General features: G+C 43.4%; 1 protein-coding gene across 3 annotated transcripts in view; it reads left to right on the top strand.

The window, feature by feature from the left end:
* Zdhhc14 (zinc finger DHHC-type palmitoyltransferase 14) overlaps positions 1-20,570 on the top strand; it is a 271,332-nt gene that overhangs the window by 233,523 nt on the left and 17,239 nt on the right. For all 3 annotated transcript variants that reach the window (XM_033763299.1, XM_010625218.1, XM_010625216.1), the window contains 3 exons: positions 13,165-13,267; positions 14,491-14,600; positions 19,349-19,451. In XM_033763299.1, coding sequence (XP_033619190.1) covers positions 13,165-13,267; positions 14,491-14,600; positions 19,349-19,451 — 316 coding nt within the window. The remainder of the gene's footprint in view (positions 1-13,164; positions 13,268-14,490; positions 14,601-19,348; positions 19,452-20,570) is intronic.

Raw genomic sequence — 20,570 nt, 5'->3', positions numbered from 1 at the left:
GAGAGAGAGAGAGAGAGAGAGAGGCTGTGCTTATAGTCGGAAGGAAACTGTGATGCTGCAAGGAAATCAGGAAAGCCTGTGGCTCATGGCCCCTGTGCAGGGCTTTAGAAGACAATGGGTTTATTATCAGGTTGGAGGCCTTGTCTAAGTTCTTATATCCTAAACAAAGAGTTGAGCAGAACACCCAAGAACAGCAGCTGGATCAAAGATGTACTTGAAGGAGAAAAGACAAGATACACTCCACCCGGTATCTGCTTAGTGAGAAGAGCTCACAGTACTGAGAGGGCTTAGTGTAAGGGGCTTTAGGGTTTAGGGTTTAAGGTTTAGGGAGGATTTGGTCTGAAAAATATGACTCCTTCCAGTGAGTGACTTCCCTCAGCCCCTCCATTGGTGGTAGAAATTTTCCCCCCTGTTATGGCCCTTAGAACACCTATCATGGTGTCCAAAGCCCACAGGTTGATCAATGACATGATAATGGATTGGAGGCAGCCAATGGTAGCAGAAGACTACTGAGTGCATGTGCAGGGATTTACTGTAGATTAGACAAGTTACCTGGTTACCTTTTCCCATGGTGTTTAAGATCTGGGCCTCCTGGTCCTGTGCAAACATTTAACTTAGAAAATGGATTAGTCCCAGAAAGCAGCCCCATGGTGGGCTCTCCCTTTCTCCCCAGCTGTTTCCTTAAACCCAGAAAGCAGGCTTCAAGGCAGGCCAGCATGACCTTCTCTCTCTAGCCCTTTCCTTAGCTACTTTCTGCCTCGGGTTCTTACAGAATCCTAGGAACATGAGCCAGGCCTGGAGACAGGTGCCAGGGTGTGTCAGGGAAAATCCTGAGCCTGGCATTTGTCCATTCTCTAAACAAGGATGTGCAGGATGCCCAGCAGGCTGCTAGGTCAGGAAGTGTCAGGGTGCTCGGTCTGCCTTTAATGGGATGAGCACACAGGTAGCTCACAGACGATAGGGAAGCAGGAAGGCCCAGTGACATTAATCCCTGATGAGTGGAAGAGTATATCACAATCTCAAGGATGAAACCCTGGACACTGGGGAACCAGGTACAATATTTGACAGGTGAATGGCATTATCAAAGATGGCTGTTTGTTGTTTTGTTTTTAAGAATATTCATCCCACAACAGGAAACACAGCAGAGGGAAACAGTGAAATTATTGGCAGAAGAAAGGCCCCCTGAGATGGGTATGGATGACAAGCACCAGCTTAGCAGGAAGAGTCACAGCAGTGGAATCCATGCCATAGGGAGGGGTAAGGGCAAAGAGAAGATAAAGCTGATTCTCAGGGTTCCTCTGAGGGTACCCAAGAGAGAGGATCACTGTGCAGAGGAGACAGCTAGCACTGGGTGGGAGGGACACAGTGAGTTCTGTCTGAGATATGTTCACGAAGAGAACCTCAAAGATCCCACACATAAGAACCTCTGCATCAGCACAAAGCAACTATGGGTCCCCCATAGTTCCCTGCACACAAAATGAATGAGGGAAAATGTCATGTGCCTGAAATGAGAGTGCTGTGAAAGATAGGAAGTTCCCCAGTCAAGTCACACAGGGATACCTCTCAGGCTCCAGGCTTCTCAGTGGTAGAGACCCTTAGGAACTCATGTAACAGGAAGGCCTCAGAGCCCTGGGCATCCTCTTAGGAAGACCCCAGAGAGAACTCCTGCCACCCACAATAATACCATAACACAGCATTAACTTCCCATGAAAGGGATCACCATCATTTTTAATTGTGACTTACTGTTCAGCTTTCAAAAATGAGAAGGATTTTCTGTGGCTGGTAAATCAAATGGTAATTGATTCTGTATTTGTGGAGGCTTTCCACAGAAAGCCTTTTTATCCCCAGTTTGCATTCATTGTAACACCCATCCGAAAGATATCTGCAGCCTAATGGGCATAGTCTATTTTAATAAAATTTCATAGAATGCTCAGAGTAGGCTCAAGTGAAGGACACGACACAGCCAGATGAGCAAGTGACCAGAATAGCATAGGCCTATAGCTGCTGATGCTCTGGGGGGCCCCAGAGTATAGAAAGCAGGAGCGTCCTTAGCGCTGCTTACAGCTGCCCCAGGCAAAGAGGTTATATGCTGTCCCCAGTGTGTACTGCACAGTGTCACGAAGCAAAAGCCCAGTTCTCCAAACTACAGCCCTGCTCTGTTCAGGAAATGAGGTGCTTTCCTGCTGCTTCTAACTACTCACCTGAATAAAGAATATTAATCAGACTGTATCTCATCAGATAACAAAGTGGGGAAGAAGCTGTTTGGTTTTTTAAATGACCCAAATAGTGTAAGAATGTATTTTCATTGTGAAAATTTTTCAGTAGTCAGAAGAGTTTAAAAAGTGTTGTCTTTATCCTCCTTCTATTCTTCTGTATCAATCCTTGGTCAGATTTTCTGTCTTCCCAGACAGGTCCAAAGAATTGCAATATATATGTGTGTATTCACACACATACACCAAGAGGGATTGCTGCTACCTAAAGGAGATCTTACTCTTTGCATTGCTCTACAATTTTATTTTTAATTATTTCCTGGAGATATTTCCATAACATTATATCGATCTCATCCTTCTTATTTATATACTTTTTACATTACATTGTATATGCATTATATAGATTTCAACCTCATACAGACCTCATTCTTTTTTCAACTGCTTTGTACAATACCAAGTCATGGATGACTGTGATTTATTCAGATAAATAAATATTCAGATTTTTAAAGGGTTTTTTTTACTGCTCAAAAAAATGAGGTAGTGAATTTTCTAGTGCCTCTTGCACACAATGTTAGTATGTCTCTGGGACTGAAAAGTAGTGAATTCTCTGAGTTGAAAGTTAGACATATTTTAAATGTTGATAGACCTGCCAAATGGTCTTCTAAAAAGATGGTACCCAGGCCAGGGAATAGTCCTCTGCCTGCCTCACAAGAACAAGGTCCTGAGTTCAATCCCTGTTATCAAAAAAAAAAGGATGGTACACATTTATCCTCTTCTGCCCCTATAGCCTCAGCAATACTTGATATTATTAGACTTGTTATTTTGCCAATTTGATGGCAGGATCTCCTTGTTTTGATTTCTCTTTCCTGTATAACAATCATGTTATTCATCTTTTTGTGATTGTTGGCCTTTTTTTCCTTATCACAATGCACCGTCCAGTTCATACCCTTTGTCCATTTATTAATTGAGTTGTTTGTTCCTTTTGTCTTTTCATATGGGAGTTCTCCACATATTCTCAATAATAATCTTTTTTCAGTACTAAATATTGAGCTCAGGGGTAACCCTTTTTATTTATTTTTATTTTGAGACAGTGTTTTACTAAGTTGCACAAGCTGGCCTCAAACTTTTATCCCTCTGCCTCAGCATCCTGAGTAGCTTGGATTACAGGTGAGCAACACCATGCCTGGCTCAATAATAATAATCTCTAAATAACTGTTACTGGTATTTTCCTAATCCTTTACTTGCCTTTTAATTTTGCTTTTTAGGCAAAAAAAAAATGTTTATTAATGCACTGTCTATAAATCTTACACCGCATGGCTCCTAGGTTTGTGTCGTTCATTGTCAACCCAAAGTTATACAAGTATTTCCTTTAGTTTTCTCTAGTACCTTATATTTTGTTTGTGTTTAGCACAGTAATTTGTCTTTGATGTAATTTTGTTGCACATGGTGAAAGCTAAAACTCTTTATCTTTTCCAAATGTTTAATGATGTGTCCCAGTACTACTTTTTATTCTATTCCAACAATTTTCATATTTTCTTCCTCAGGACTCCTTTATACTTTTAAAAATTAATGAGAAGCCCAAAGAGATTTTATTTATGTCTGTCTCTCTATTTGCTATTTGTCATGTTTGAAGTTAGAGAAGAAGATTTCTTGTGCAGAAGAATGTGAAAGTTCACATTACATGGACTTTAAAAAAATTATCTGGATCTGGCACTTAGCAAAAAATAACATCCTCATCCTGATTGCTAGAATGTGGGGAGAAGACAGGGATGACATGCAGCAGAGATGAGTCTTTCATGCAGAGGTGGCTCTGTGGCTGTAGGACAAGGTTCACTTTCACTGGCAGTCTCAACCTTACCTCTGTGAACATTGAGGTCCATGGTGTTACAGCTATCATGTGGCACTGCTGTGAGTGACCTTAGGAAGGGTTCCTTCTCTCCCTGAAGCCTGAAGGCCAAGTTCAGTTCCATTTGGTCACAAACTTCTCTGATGAGTGACTTGGCCTATCTGGGCTTCCTAGCTATATAACAAAGGGATTAGAATAAACCGGGCATCTTAAGGTCCATGCATATCTAATGGTGCAGAGGTGATAACCTTCAGGGGATTTTTTAAACTTCCTGAGCTATAAGAATTACTGCCATTTTTTAAAGAAAATGGCAGGAACTCAAGAAGGTTAAAAATACATAGTTATGATTTTCTAGATGCTGAGGCCTCCAACCCCACAGTGTTTCCATGTCTCCATGTCCCTATGTGATTTTCCCCTTGCTCACTTCCAGCTTCACAGAAACCCGTTTCCCTATGGGAAGGGAGCTGGTCATTTCTGCCTGCCCTGTTCTGCGCCCTGCACTGGACTCTGCCCAGCCAACACTTCCGGGGTTTTGAGGACTGGAAGGGTGCCTATGTGCCCATGCTCCTCAGTCTTTGTCAATCTGTAAACATCTACTGAGTACCTCAGTGCACAGCCTCACACTAGGGGCTGCAGGAAGTTCCAAGCAGGAATCCCCCTACCTACAGAGGGGCTCAGTGTCTTACTGGGGATCAGAGGAGATGGAGGATGGCTGGTAGGGGCAATTGTCTCAATTTGAACCCCATCTCTAAGGACACTAAACATTCAAATGCTAAGTAATGGCTCTCAGTAGAGTTGGCTGGTTTCCTCCCTTTTTCCAAAATCATTAATTTTAGGATTGTTTTGATAGAGACTTCTATTGATGAAAGAGATTTTTATTTCTTGTTCTTATTATGGCATAGATATTTTCAACATCTAGTCATTGGGTTAGTGAGATGTGGTGTTTGGATATTTGAGAATGGATGGGGGGTGGACTCCTAGGGTCTCAAATCCCTCAAAAGTGTATCCCCAACTTCCCCTAGCAGGGGTTAGGATTAGCCTAGGTCCATCTGCCCCTCAGCAAGAACTGGGAAAGTAACCATGCCAAGAATTTGATATCACATTTGCATGGTAGACTTCTAGCATGTAACTTTCAGCGCTGCTATTTCTTTTTTTATTTAAAAATTATTTTATTATATCCCATTCCCCCTCAAGCCCCCTCCCCCTCCTTATTACAAAATCTGTTTTTCCATTTTGCCTTCTACTTTTACTTTTTTTCTTGTCTCCGCCTTCCTTTCTCCCTCTCTCCTCCCTTGTTCTCCTTCCCATTTGACAATTTCTTCCCATTTTCCAACATCCATTATACATCTCAGTCCTTATTTCCACATTTAGTTTCGCACACCAGAGAAACAAGGTGGTATTTGAACACCTCACTTAAGAGCATGGTCTCAAGGGCCATCCATTTAGCTATAAATGTCTGAGGCTCATCCTTCTTTATGGCACAGTAGTACTCTATTGTATTAAAAAAAACACACATCTACTTTATCCTCTTGTCAGCAGATGGGCATTTGGGCCATTTGGGCTGTTTGCAAGATTTAGCTATGACAAACTGTGCCATTATAAACATGGGTGTGCATATATCACTGTGGTATGATGCTTTTAGTTCTTTCAGAAAGATACCAAAAAGAGCTGGGTCAAATGGAACTTCTAGTTATGGTTTTTTGAGAAATCTCCACACTGATTTCCACAGAGGTTGCCCTAGTCTACACTCTCACTCACAGTGGAGAAGTGTTCCTTACTCCCCATAGCCCCTCCAGCATTTGTTATTGGTTGATTTCTTGATAATAGCCATTCTTTCTAGAGTGAGATAGAATCTCATTGTTGTTTTAATTTGTATCTCTTGAATGACCAGTGATGTTGAGCCTTTTTTCATATATATATATTTGCTATTTCTAATTCTTTATTTAAGAAGTCTTTTTATTTCAGATGCTTTTTTGCATTGGGTCTTTAAATTTGGTGGGGGATCCCATTTTTTTTTAGTTCTGTGTATATTTTAAATAATAGAATGTGGCTGGTAAGAAAAAATAGCTGGTAAAAAAAATTTCCCACTCTGTGGAATGTCTTCATTCTGTTGGTGATTTCTCTTGCTGATCTAAAGTTTTTATTAAGATGAGGTTCTGGTTGTTGATTCTTTGTAGTATTTCTCATGTGGTCTGGGTATTGTTAATGAAATCTTCGCCCACTCCTATGTGGTTTAGTGTTCTACCTATTCTCTCTTTCAGCAGATTTAGTGCTTCTATTTTAATATTTAGATCTTTTTTGGGGGGGTACTGGGAATCAAACTGGGGTCCTTGTGCTTGCAAGGCAGGCAGCCAAACCACTAAACTAAATCTCTGGCCCAATATTTACATCTTTGACCCATTTCAATTTTAGGCAAGAGCATGGTAAAAAAATATGGGTCTAGTTTCAATCTTTGGCATGTGGAAACCCAGTGTTTCCAGCACCATTTACTAAAAAGGCTTTCTTCCAGTGAAAGTGTTTGGCTCCTTTGTCAAGGATATGGTGATTGGGTATGTCCAGAGTTGTTCTACATCCTCTACTCTGTTCCACTAATACTCAGATCTGATCTTTTGCCAGTACCATGCTGTTTTTATCTCCATAGCCTTGTAGTATAATTTAAAGTCAGGGATTGTGATACCCCCTGCTTTACCTTTGTTACCCAGAATTGTCCTTGCTATTCTAGGTCTCTTCTGGTTCCAGATGAATTTTAGGATTTTTTTTTTAATTCTGTAAAATACCTTTTTGGGATTTTGATTGGGATTACATTGAATCTGTATAAAAATTTTGGAAATATGGCCACTTTCACTATATTCATTCTTCCTATCCAAGAACAAGGGGTATCTTTCCATTTTCTGATGTTCACTTCGATCTCCATTTTCAGTGTGCTGTAGTTTTCAATGTAGAGGTCTTTTGCTTTCTTCATTAGATTGGTTCCTAGGTATTCAATTTTTTTGAATGCTATTGTGAACAGGGATGTTTCTTTAATTTCTCTCTCCATGAGTCTGTTATTTGTGTACAGGAAGGCTATTGACTTTTCAGTGTTGACTCTGTACCCAACTATACCACTGAATTTGGTTATCAAATCTGTCTTTTGGTTGAGTTTTATGGGTCTTCCATGTAGAGTATCATGTCATCTGAAAATAATGATAATTTAGTTTCTTCCTTTCCTATCCTTATTCCTTTTATTTTGTCCTCTTTTCCAATTGCTCTGGCTAGTGTTTCCAGAACTATATTGCACAAGAGTGGTGACAGTGGGCATCCTTGTCTTGTTCCTGATTTTAGAGTAAATGCTTTCAGTTTTTGTCCACTTAATATGATGTTGACTGTTGTTTTGTCATAGATGGCTTCTATCAGATTGAGATAAAGACCATCTGTACCAATTTTCTGTAGGGTTTTTAATCATGAATGGGTGTTGGACTTTGTCAAACACTTTTTCTGTATTTATTGAGAGGATTACATAGTTTTTGTCCTTGGCTCTGTTTAAGTGTATTACATTTATTGATTTGTGTATGTTGAACCATCCCTGCATCCCTGGGATGAATTCAACTTGCTCATGGTGTATAACCTTCTTGATGATTTGCTGCATTCAGTTTGCCAGTATCTTGTTGAGGATTTTTGCATCTATGTTCATTAGGGAGAATGGCCTGTAATTCTTCTCTAGTTTTGGAAGCAGGGTAATGCTTTCTTCCAGGAATGAATTTGGGAGTATTGCTTCCCTTTCAATTTTGTTAAAGAATTTAAGGAGTAGCAGCATTTGGTATTCTCTAAATTTCTCACAGAAATCAGCAGTGAATCTATCAGGGCCAGGGCTTTTCTTTGTTGCTAGTTTTTTAATTACATGTTCAATTTTATGGGCTGATATTGGTTTATCTAGAATTTCTATAACTTCTTGATTCAGTTTTGGTAATTTACATGTAGCTGGGAATCTGTCCATTTCTTCTGTATTTTCCATCTTCTTAGAATACAGATTCTCAAAGTAGGTATTGATGATCTTCTGGATTTCTGCAGGATCTGTTGTGATTTCACCCTTTTCATTCCTAATAGTGTGGATTTGAGTCTTTTCTTTCCCTTTTTTTGATGAGGTTGGCTGAGAGTTTGTCAATTTCATTTAAACTTTCAAAGAACCAACTCTTTAATTCATTGATTCTTTATATTGTTTTCTTAGTCTCTGTTGCATTAATTTCTGGTATGATTTTTATAATTTCCTCCCTCATACAAGCTTTGGGTTTGACTTGCTCTTCTTTTTCTAGAAGCATGAGGTTCAACATTAGGTTGTCTGAGTCCACTCTGTTTTCCTGATATGAGAATTCACTGCTATAAATTTCCCTCACAGGACTACTTTCATTGTGGTCAACATACCATAAGTTCTGGTATGTTCTATTGTCATTACCATTTAATTGTAGAAACTGTCTGATTTCTTCTTTAATTTAATCTGTGACCCATTGGTTGTTCAGGAAGGTGTTATTTAATTTCCATGCATTTATGAAGTTCTTGTGGTTTCTTTTGCTGTTGTAATTTCATTGCACTATGGTCTGAAATATGCATGGGGTTATTTCAACTCCTTTGCATTTACTTAAGCATGTTCTATGAGTTAGTATATGATCTATTTTGGGGAGAAGATGTGCAGCTGAGAAGAATGTGTATTCTGATGTTGTGGGGTGGAACACTGTAGACATCTACTAAATTCATTTGTTCAAAAATTTGGTTCAAGTCTAATGTTTCATTGTTGATTGTTTTGTCTAGATCTGTCTCCGTGTGACAGTGGGGTATTGAAGTCCCCCATTACAACTGTATTAGTGCATGTATGAGTTTTCATGTCCATTAATATTTGTTTTGTATAGTTGGGTGCACTGCTATTTGGTACATATAATGATTGTTATCCTCTTGGATTGTTCCCTTTACTATGATATAGTGACCTTCTTTGTCTCTCTTTATCAGTCTTGGCTTGAAATTCACTTTGTCTGCAATAGAATAGCTACCCTGCTTTTTTCCAGTTTCCTTCACATGGAAAATTGTTTTCCACCCCTTGACTTTCAGTCTGTGAATTTTTCAATTAAATGTGTTCCTTGTGTGCAGCATATTGTTGGATCTTGCTTTTTGATCCATTCTGCCAGTCTATTTCTTTTGATTGGTGAGTTGAGATCATTAACATTGATGCTTATAACTGATACATATTGTCTTATCTCTGTCATGTTATTTCCCTGCTGTTGGCTCCCTTCTTTCCTTTTCTGCTTAATTTCTTGCCTTGCCTGGTGGATTCATTCCATTGGGGTTCATAGAGTTGTAACCTTTATTGTTTCTTCCTAAAATATCCTTCAGAACACTTTGAAGTATACGTTTGGTGATCATGAATTTCTTCAACTGTTCTTTGTCATGGAAGTATCTTATTTCTCCATCAATTTTGAAGGATAGTTGTTCAGGATACATCAATAAGGGCTGGAGGTTGTTTTCCTTCAGGGCTTGAAATGCTTCACTCCAAGCTTTCCTTGAAATCAGAGTTTGTTTTGAGAAGTCTGCTATAATTCTGATGGACTTTCCTTTATAGGTGATTTTTTTTTCTTTTTTCTAACAGCTTTTAATATTCTGTCCTTGTGTTAAATTTCTGGAATCTTGACTATAAGCCTTGGGGAAGACTTCTTTTCGTCATGGCTAATTGGAGTCCTATCTGTCTTACTTATTTGTATGTCAAATTCTTTTTCCATGTTTGGGAGCCATTACCTCTGAGAACAGGTTTTTTTATGCCATTTATGCCATCTCCTGCTTTCTCATTGACTCTGATCAATCTTATCCTTCTTTGCATCATTCAGTGGCTGTAGCCCTTAATAACCCTTTTTTACCCTTAGGGGAGAAGATTGAAAAGAGGTTAGGGTGCAAAAAACAGAAATAGAATAAGAGGGAGAGGTCAGAAGCAAGGCTGGAGGACAAATTTAGGAAAATGGTGAAGAAGATTGGTGGGAAAAAGAAAAGGAAAAAATGAAAACAAGAACAGAACAGAACAACCATAAAAACTAGAAATTGTGTTCAAATAATCAAGAAAAAACTAAGCAAGAACTAGAAAGGAGGGGGAAAAAAACGTAAAAGAAGAGGCAATGTGGGCAAACAGAGTCCAGAGCCAAGCTGATTAATCCCAACAAGCTAGCTGCAGCCTCACTGTGGGGTAGTGGATAGTCCCAGCCAGCCTGCCCCTTCAGTTCCTCTCAAGTTCAGGCCAGTTTCTGGCTATGAGGCTGGAACCAGATTCTTTGAGCCTACAACAGTCTATGTGTTTCCTGCCAGCTTGAACTCTGCTCCCAGACCTCCTGCTGACTTGAACTCAGCACTCACACTGAAGCACCAGAAGCCACTAAATGGAGTCTCCCTGTAGCTGTTCTGAGTTCCAAGCTCAGAACCCCTCTCCAAGATGGCTACCAGCCAACCACCCTCTCCTGGATGAGGTCTGAATCCAGATAAGCCACTACAGTATGATTCATTTACTGCTCTGTTCCAGTGGTGCATTTCTCTGTGGAGGCCTCTGAGGTCATCAGTAGTTACTGTGTGTCTGTAGTTTTGGCCCACAGTTTCCTCGAGGAGAGTCCAGGCTCTGGGAGAGAGTACCTCCCTCTTCTTTGTAAAGTCTCTCTCTTCACTCTCCCTGTAGACTGCAGTTCTTGCTTCAGATCCTTCCTGAGTCCTAGGGATCCACTTTCCTACTCCTCCTCCTCACGCTGCTATATTCCAGTGTAAGGACACCAAGTCTCAGAGAAGCTTTCTCTGCTACTTACCACTCCGCCATCTTCCTGGAAGTCCTGCTCTGCTATTTCTTATGCAACTTACTTCACTGTTTTCTGCCTCTGTTTCCCAACCTTTTAAGTGGGAATGATGCTCCCTGCTGTGTTGCTCTGAGGTTTGAGCTAATCCATGTGGTGCCTTTGCAACAGTGCCTCATGACATCACCAGAGATGGCAGCCATTGTTACAAATGATGATGATGATTCAAGGGACTGTAGCTAGGGGCAGGGCTGCATCTTGTATCTCCCCTTGTTTTGCCACAGCTATGAGCTCACAGTAGCATTGTATCCTGCTATTGGTGAAACATTTCTGCAGCAGACATGATATGAATATAGTGAGCTGCAATTTTGGTTGTTGCTATAAACCTTTAAAACTCTCCATCCACTAGTCACACAACAGTAATGCAGGTAGTAATTGGAAGAGGAATTGTAAAATGAGCAGCAGCCAAATTGTAGGCAAGGAGACCCTCAACCTACTGTGATTTTCCTCCACTTTTACATGCCAGTTTTTATACAGTTCACACAAATGATGGTTATCTCTATTTTAACTTTGTTATCAGCAGCAGCAGCATCCTACCTGGACTTCAAACATTTGGTGACCCATACATATTCCTGAGATTGAAGTTTGGCTCCCGCATGTTATTCCATGCACTCATCTTTTGGTTCTCTTGACAGTCTCTTACTCTCTCTCTCCTTTGATGTTTCTCTTGTCTTTTCCTTCCAGTTTATGCAAACTCATTATTAGCATCATCGCCTCTTACACAGTCCAGTTTCTTGACTCAGTCTCCCCTCTGGTTACCTCATCCTTTTCCTTGGAATCCACCTCTTCTTTCCAGACAGGGAAAGATATGAATCCCACTCAGACTACTTCCCCAGGCTGTCTCCTTTTGTCCGGCAGGGGCTTCTGTGAGCCTTGAGCTATAGGAAGGCCATTGAGAACAAGACCATCTGTACCATGGAGGTCATCATCCTTGTGTCTCTATGTACACACAGGGCTCCCAGCATAGTCGTTTGCTTACCAGGCTACCCCTGGGAGAAGCAGAGGCCTGCCCAGCCCCATAGCAGCCCCAAGTCAGGAGTGCATCTCTCTCGCCTCTCTCAGTCCTCCCAACCACCTGCTTCTCCAAGAGAAGCCCCTGTGGCTTACTGTGATACTGACAGCCCACAAACAGGAGCCCAATCTTTCTTCCCATTTTATGTGCTGGACAATAGCATTTGTCAGTTGCACTGTGGCACATTATGGCACCACACTGGATAATGCACTCAGCTCTCTACTCTAAAGATGAATTACCTCCAACCTGGAAAAAATCAGTGGTGACACATCACAACACTATCGGTGTGGATGCCATCCTTGGCAGCCAAAGGAAAGCACAAGGCTTGGCTTTCTCCAGCCTGTAATTCACTGCCAGGGGAATGCAAGATGTGTATTTAAACTCCCACCTCATGATGAATGGGGTGTTCCCATCTGTATCTTGTAAATAGAATCTTATAAACATTTATGGGATAGAAAAACTTTCTCAATTGCCACACTTTTGGGGGACTGGTCTCATCTGTCAAGGATTGCCCAGCTGTTTCTCTGTTGGTAGTAACACACCATGTGGGACTGCTGACTTCTCTCCCCAGCTGTCCTCAAGAGGAAGTCATATTCTCCATCAGCCTTGTATATCAGAGATTGGCTAAGGGGCTCGAAGAGGTCCCTAAGTAGCAATATCTCTACCCTGATCCCACTCTGACAAATGCTCCCCAGCTCAGAGGCCTCAACCTTTTTCTTCTCTTCCTTTTCAAGCCAAGAACAGGTGTTCCACTGAGGCAGAAAACTCTGGACCTCAGAAACCTTCCTACTGGTCAGAGACACCTTGGCCACTACTGTCATTGGTCTCTGTGTAGACCTTCACTGAATCCTGACCTGCTGCCAGCTCAAAGCATGAGCTTCCTGATTTGGGGGTCTCAGTCCCTGACTCCCCGTGAGTCACGAGAAGTGAATATCAAGTAGGGAAAACAGCTGGGGCATTGCCCACCATTAAAAAGCAAGTGATGCCAGGGAGCCCACCAGTCATTTACAGAGCCACAAATGCCCCTCTGCATGGCGGATGACAGGGGAATATGACATGGTCCATGCCTGAAGGTCTCCCTCTGGTTGGAGAGGAGGTGGGTGGGACAGCAGAAAATAAGGCAAGGCCACCTAACTCAAGAAGCCTGGGAACCCGACTGTGAGCATTTGGTCCACTAATCGTAAGCATCCTTCCTCTTAGTGGGTCTAAGAAGCCTCTGCCTCTCCAGTTGCCTCCTTGACTCAGTGCCACCGTGCTGGAGGCCGTGGTGTGCTTCTTCTCTGTCTGGTCCATTGTTGGCCTCTCAGGTTTCCACACATACTTGATCAGCTCCAACCAGACAACGAATGAAGATGTAAGTCTCTGGCTCTATCCACTTAACAGTGAAGGAAGAAAAGGGAAAAAGAGGTCAGGGGCCAACTTCCTGCACACATCCCACCCCCAGATAAGAGCCCATGGGAGCAAAGGATGTGCAGTGGAAGCACATCGTTTGTCTCCTCTGTGTCTCTCTTGAACATCTCTACATTCTCCTAATCCCCCACCCCATCAGTACTGGTATTGAACTCAGGGCCTTGGCAGTGAGCTGCATCTCCAGCCCCAGCTTTTAACAAACTTTTTTTGAGAGAAGTTCTCATTAAGCCACTAAGTTGCCCAGGTTGGGCTCAAACTTGATATTCTCCTTCCTCAGCCTCTCAGGATGTTGGCCTCACAGGCATTAATGCCACCATACCTGGCTTGCCTGATCTTTTCTGACCATGTCTGTCAGATAATAAAATTAGCAAAGTAACTCCCAGCTCTGACCTAAGAAGATTCTCTTCCTCGTAAATAACTTTGGGAACAACTTGTCGCACTTTCCCTAATAGAGACTGCAACAGGTTGACCTCTTGGAGTGATCAGGTGAGTTTTTTAGAGGAAGTCGTCCCATCCGCACATAATGCAAGGAGAAAAAGAGAGTAAATGCTGGAATCATAATGGTGGAAAATGTCCTCATTGCTCTTATTTCCTGGATTTTAACAAAAGTCTGTATCCATAATTCTGTATCCATGAATTAAATGGCTCAACATAAGTCAGATTACCTTAAACAAAAGCTTGAGAAAAATGTATGCTGATAAAAATACTTAAAATAAAACATTACTGAGACAGAATTTGATTTGGTAACTGAAAAGTTAGAGTCTCTGCTAGTGAAACTGAATTCTTCTGGTATAAATGGCAAGTTTGGGAGTCACATTAACTTTTTTAGCTACTGTTCATTTAATTACTCTTTAGGATACTAGGTGTGAGTATGAAAAAGTCTCCACTGGCTTATTTGACAGGACTTCTTAGTACCATGTTGTACAAATAAAGATTATTGTGCCCAGAGACTGTTAGTCTCTCCCTAATTTAAGCCACTATTTGAGGATATTTCTAAGTTTGGGGTAAAATACCCATTTTCCTTTAGAAAAGTACATCAGTTTCTCCTGGTGAAGAAAAAAGAAAAGTTTACATGCATTTTTCATGAGCTTGTCATGGCCTGGTTTGCCTAAACTGTGGCATCAGAATGAAGGATACTGTGTGTTACTGATGCTCTTTTTCTTTCAGATTAAAGGATCTTGGTCAAATAAAAGAGGTAAAGAAAATTACAATCCCTACAGCTACGGAAATATCTTTACAAATTGCTGTGTTGCCCTATGTGGGCCCATTTCTCCAAGGTAAGATTCAGAAAGCATCACGCTCTTAGCAGATCTTGAAAAAAGCACTTTAGCTGTTTCAGTACAGACTACATGAAACTGAAGCCTGGCCCTTACTAGCTTGAGCTGGTCACGCCCACTTTGACCACCAGCCCAGCTTCTTCTCTTGCTGCCATGTGGACACAGCCTTAAACACGTTCCCGCTGGCTTCAACCCCTGGTGATCAGCTATTAATATCCAATGATCAGATTCAAAGTAGAACCACCTGTCTTGGAGTGAGACACACAAATTACAGTCCCATTGTGAATGTATTTCACACTTCACATCGTTTTTGGTCTTGATTTAGTCAGATTCGGGGGAAAGTACTCTAAAATCTCAAAATAGGAAAACTGAAGCACGTGACGCTGTTAATTATTGACATTGTATGTCTGTGACAAGCAGGGAGCTGAGGTAAGCATGGCAGGTAACCAGGACACGCATGTAGGACACAATTGGAAAACCTGTAGAAGCAAGTACTGGAGTAGCTGGGATTGTAAGTTATATTAACCGTGGCAATAGCAGACATTTATTGAACTAGTATTGAACTACTCTAAATGCTTTATATGTATTGACTTTTTAAAATCTCATTCTGTCCTTATGAGGTGGATATCTATGTCTGTGACTTTATGGATGGAGAAACTGAGGCACATAATTTATTCATTTATTTATTTATTTATTTTGGTACCGGGGATAGAACTCAGGACCTTGCACTTGTGAGGCAGGTGGCAGAACCACTGAGCTAAATCCCCAGCCCATGAGACACAGAATTTAAATCACATGCCCCAGAGCACACAGCTAGTAGTTGAACCAGTTTGTGAGTCCACAGATGCATTCTGCCTCCAGGTCAGAGCTTTACAAATTCAAAATACAATCAGTGTTTGATTATTTGTGAGTTATTCCTAAGTAGACTATTTCCCACAGATTAATCATCAACAAATGCTGATTGAGCAAGCATATCCGGTTTCTGGATGAGTTTTCAATCTATTGCTATTTCTTCCCTTCTGGTCTCTAAATCTGTACAACAGAAAGAAACCTCAAAGGCCACTGATTGTCTGCAGGGCAGCCTCACTGTGTGCCTAACCTCACTGCAGTGTGCTTGTGGAATGCACACTGCAAGTTAATGCCAGCCTCAGAGGACCCTTACTAGGGAAGTCAGAGTGACACAAAGCCCCAGCCTACACATATATCCATGGCCACTGCTTATGGAACTGGCTGCTGCTCATATGAATCATTGTGGGGGTCACTGGGTAACTAGCGGGGGATTCTTTGTACTTTTCTGGGAAGTTGGGAGCCCAATATGCCTCCTTCCTGTTGAACTTGGTGTGATGGGGGTCCCTGATTTTATCCTCAGAGGCATCATCTTGGGGAGCTAGCAGAACAGGAAAGCAAGAACTCTAGAATGAGGCCACTCAGCAGGTGTCAGGCTTGCCTAGTAGTTACCAGCTCTTCATGAAAAGAGCTCCAAACTGACCCAGGCCTCCTTCTCAGGGCTCCTTGGCCTGGGGAATCTCTCCAGAAATGCTTAATTTCCCCTTTTTACATTGTTTCCGATTGGTGTGTTTTTGAGTGGTGGGGGAAGGCCATGGGAGTCGAGGGAGGCACCTGGAGGAGGATTACAGTGAAGATTACAGCACTTCTCCTTATTATCTGACATACATATTGGAGTCCAGGGAAAGAACCAATATGGCTTGCTTTATAGATCGAATCTTGTCACAGTCAAAATAATTCCTTTCACAACTGGATGAACGTTGCTGTTTGGGTTGGATGTGGGCCATATTCTTTCCAAAATCTTTGAGTGGAACACTTCTCGAGGGTGGCCCTCCCTTTGGAACTTCTTAATTGTTTTTTAAAAAGGAAACTAAGGCACATCAAAGTATTAGTCTACTTGAGCAGGTAACGATTCATGTATCAGGCAGCTCCAGTCCACAAGTGATTTGGGGCTGAACAAAAGGGGCACAAGGAGGCTGGAGGAAGGTGAGGGGAAGCATAAAAAGGAAATAACCAACTGACTAAAGTGAGCAGCGGCCTTATTTGGGTCACTGCCGTGCAAAGTCCCTGGTTACAGTCTAGTCTGTGGTTTCTGGTTGGTTAAGGTTGGTCACACAGAATTAGGCTTCCTTTTGCTTATGTAGGGACTCCCGGTGCTGAAACAGCCTCAGTCCCACAGCCTCCTAGTGAGTTATTTTAACACCTCAGGTTATTCACAAGGGAAAGGCACAGCACTTTTCCCATAGGCCCTAAGGCTCACCTCAGGCAAGTACGAGAGGGGAGATGTTCCTCTCCTCTTCTTGCTCCTGCTGCCTTCTTACCTTCTCCTTCTGTCTACCTCACCCAACCTCCACGCCCTCGAGTAGGTCAGGATCTTCCTAAGGCACCCCTGCCAGGCCAGCCTTCTGAGTAGTGTCCCCCACGTGCCCAGAACTGTGTGCAAGGGCTGCCTCTAGTGTGTTATAAACATGATTTGCTTGTGAGCAGGTGTGCACCTCTGTCATATCGACAGCCTGTATGCCAAGGATATAAAAACTCACATCCTATACAGTGCCACCAGGGGTGGGTAGCAGTCACGGGGGATGGCCAGGTTTGGAGAAAGGGGCACCTCATATAAATCCAGCAGAAGGAACAGAAAACTAGAAAAGAGAAAGTCCCAAGCACGGGCCAGTATCAAGCCCTACATGAGCCTGTTTACATGGAGCCAGTGCTAAGAACTCCGTTGGCTGCTGTTTCCTGGTCCTCTGCTGTGTTCAATGCTGGGTACCAAGGAGCACGCCATCTCATGGACAACATGGACAATCAGTACGGCTGTGGTGCAGCGATGGTTCCACGCCTGAGAGAGTGGCCAAGGCTGACTACATCCCAAAGGATTAATAGGAATTGGGAGAGGAGTGTTTTGACAAATGGAGGAAATAGCATGTGCAAAGGCCCCTGATGAAGGAAGGAAGAACAGATAGTTTCATCTGCAGGAATGAAGGGAGCAAGGAGCGGCAGGGGGAGTAGAGAGGGAAGATGAGAGGGCAGAGACTTATGTGAGGGCTGTGAGTCCAGGTGAGGATCAGCAGGCCATATGGGGCACAGCCACATTAGCACCGCACCTGGAGTCACAGTCCTGGGGGTGTGGCTACTGCACCAAACAGGCTGGCACAGTCAGGTGTGGCCAAGTCTCCCTGCTGTCCCTTCAGACTGTTTTGGTGGCCCAGTTCCTCTTCTGCTCCTGGATGAAAACCCCCACAAATCCTTAATCTCTCTTGTCACTTGAACAGGGAAGGAGGGAGAACTCACTTTCATTTCCTCCAAAATAGTGGCATTTCAGGAATAGCTTCCCAACCCAAGTTCATTGGAAGTACAGTAAGTACTTTCCATCCCTTCACCCGATCCCACTGGGAGCCACATGGTTCCCGCTCCCCTTGAGCGCTGCCCCCCATGGCTAGTCCCACTCCTCTAGGCCACCTCTCAACAGTGGGGAGGGGACTCACCATGAGAGAGGGAAGGCCAATCTTAGGGCCTGGCACTTAGCACTGGGACCCATGTCAATGCGCTGTAAGCTGGGTGTCTTTGAGGCTGGCCAGCCCTCTCCTGGGGGTTCCTCTGTGGACCTCCATTTGTAGCTCCCCTGACCGAGGACAGGCTTGTGCTCCTGGTGGTCCCTTACGCCTGCCCCTCGCCTCTCACCTGCAGCCCTCTGCCCTGCACAGGTCTCTGTGCCCTCTTGGGCTGAGCCCTGTAGTACCTTCTGAGGGCACCATGATGAAGTGCCAAAACTGGGAAGAGGAGCTCAAAGCAGAAATGTATTTTCTCAGGTTTGGAGACTGGAAGTCTGAATTCAAGGTGTTAGCAAAGAAGGGAGCCCTTTGAAACTGGAGCAGCGGGGCTTCCTTCTTTCCTTTCTCTTCCCAGCTCCTGATGGCTGCTTGGCATCCTCTACCTTCCTCGGCTTATACACACATCCCTTCTCATGCCTGTGTTGTCACATGGCCTCCTCCCTGTGTGACCCTGTTCCTTCACATGGCATTGTCTTCCTGTACCTTTGTATTTTCTTATAAGGACACCAGTCACATTGGATTCAGGCTCTCCCCAGTCAAGTAGAAACCCAGATGCATCTGAAAAGACCCTATTTCCAAATAAGGTCATATTCAGAGATACTAGGGTGGAGACTCCAGCATAACTTTTTGTGTAATTCAACAGACAGTGTTCTCCTTTGAGCCAGTTGACAGTGGAGTGGGAGGGAACGTGACTTTGGACAGGAAAAAAAAAAGGCTTAAACATATTGAGAAAACAAAGTGCAGAGAACTTTCAGGGAGTAGCCATGGCTCTGGTCCCACCCAATTACCTGCAGTGCACATGGCTGTCGCTGCCATGGTATGGCAATTGGTCAGAAGCATGTGGCTGAGTGAGTGTAGGAAGATGGGACTTAAGGCTGGAGAGGAAAGCCAGGGCAAATTGGCAGAATAAGGTGAGATCAGCCAATGGGAGACAGTTAGGGAGATGCAGGAGATTGCAACAGGTGACAAGCCTTTAGCCTCATGAGGAGGCAACCAGTGCCAGTGGACTTTTAAAGGAGGAGTGACAGAATTTGGTCATTGGTTTTATGTGGAAATGAGTAAGGTGTATTCTAAGATATCAGACATGAGGCCATCACAAATAGAAGGAGCCCAGACCTGGACATTTAAATCATGTCACTGTCAACTTTGAGGTTTTTTTCCCTTCACTCTCTCCTCCCTTCTTCTCTCCTGCAGCCTAATTGACAGAAGAGGGTACATCCAGCCCGACACCCCACAGCCAGCAGCACCTTCTGATGGGATCACCATGTACGGGGCCATGCAGTCACAGAGCGACATGGTAAGGGCACACTGCACCAGGCTGCTGCTCCCTGTGAGCGCTTCTCCCTGACTTATGCACTCACTAACCCAGTAACAACCCGTGCATCTAAACAAGAGGGCCAACTGGGGCGCCCCTGTGACTAACGGGCTGGCAAACTGAAGCAATCTCCAGTGAGGGCCATGGCCATTGAGCCTGGGTGGTGTCATGTCGTGTTGGGGAAGCACTTGGGCAAGACCTCTGCCCCACAACATGTGGCACACTGGTGGGAATCAGGGTGTCATTGAGAGATAGGAATCATCTGTCCCTCCATGGCCACACTTACCTGATGTTCTGCTTCCTGTGCCATCTGTGGCCCCCATCCTCAGGATTTTGCTAAGTGTGCAATGGGTACTACTGCCCTACTGATTGGCCTACTTTTGACCCAAATCTTAGACCTCTTAGTGTGAATAACCTGACCAGGAGCTCATTCACAGCAAAATGTGCCTTTGTGTGCACACAGTATGTACATACTGCAGCGAGGCATGGGCTTTGCTTCTGGTTTGTAAAGGAGGTGAGTAAAGGGTAAGAGTCTCTTCAGGGATTCCTGAAATCACAGCATGCTGAGCCCTGACTCTCAGTGCCTTAAATTCCTCAGATATCTGCAAGGCAGTTGCTCTCTTTATTTTGTAAAGAAATTCCATGTTCCTACAAAGGAGCCAGTCCTGTGCCCCCAGCCCCTAGCACTGATGTTTGTAGACCCAAATCAGCCACTGATTGAATTCCTACTATGTGCCTCTGTGATAACTAAATTCACCAAAATCACTGCTACACCACTGCAGGCTAGAGCTGCTTGGTGACTTCGGTAAAGGACGGGGCACTGAGGGTGCTGGCATAACAGGAATGTTTAGGGTGAAGTTGCTATCCCAGTGGGAAGGCCACTGCCCAAGCCACCAGTAACTCTGATGGCCCAGGGCTTGGATACTATCACACTGTGAAGAGGCCCTTGTGAAGGCAAAGAGGCAGCTTATGATAGTGGACCAGCTAGCTTCAGCTGCCAACCTCCCGAAGCTCCATCCAGTGTTCGGGTCAGTTTTAAGGTGTCTGCTCACCTATGTGCATGGGTGCTGCTCCAGGAAGCATGGGGCCGAGGGCATGAAG

The sequence above is a fragment of the Fukomys damarensis genome, unplaced genomic scaffold (assembly GCF_012274545.1).
Source record: "Fukomys damarensis isolate Sample0158 unplaced genomic scaffold, DMR_v1.0_HiC HiC_scaffold_14, whole genome shotgun sequence".
NCBI lineage: Eukaryota > Metazoa > Chordata > Mammalia > Rodentia > Bathyergidae > Fukomys > Fukomys damarensis.
The sequence above is the reverse complement of the archived record's forward strand: the minus strand, read 5'-3'. Positions and strand labels throughout refer to the sequence as shown.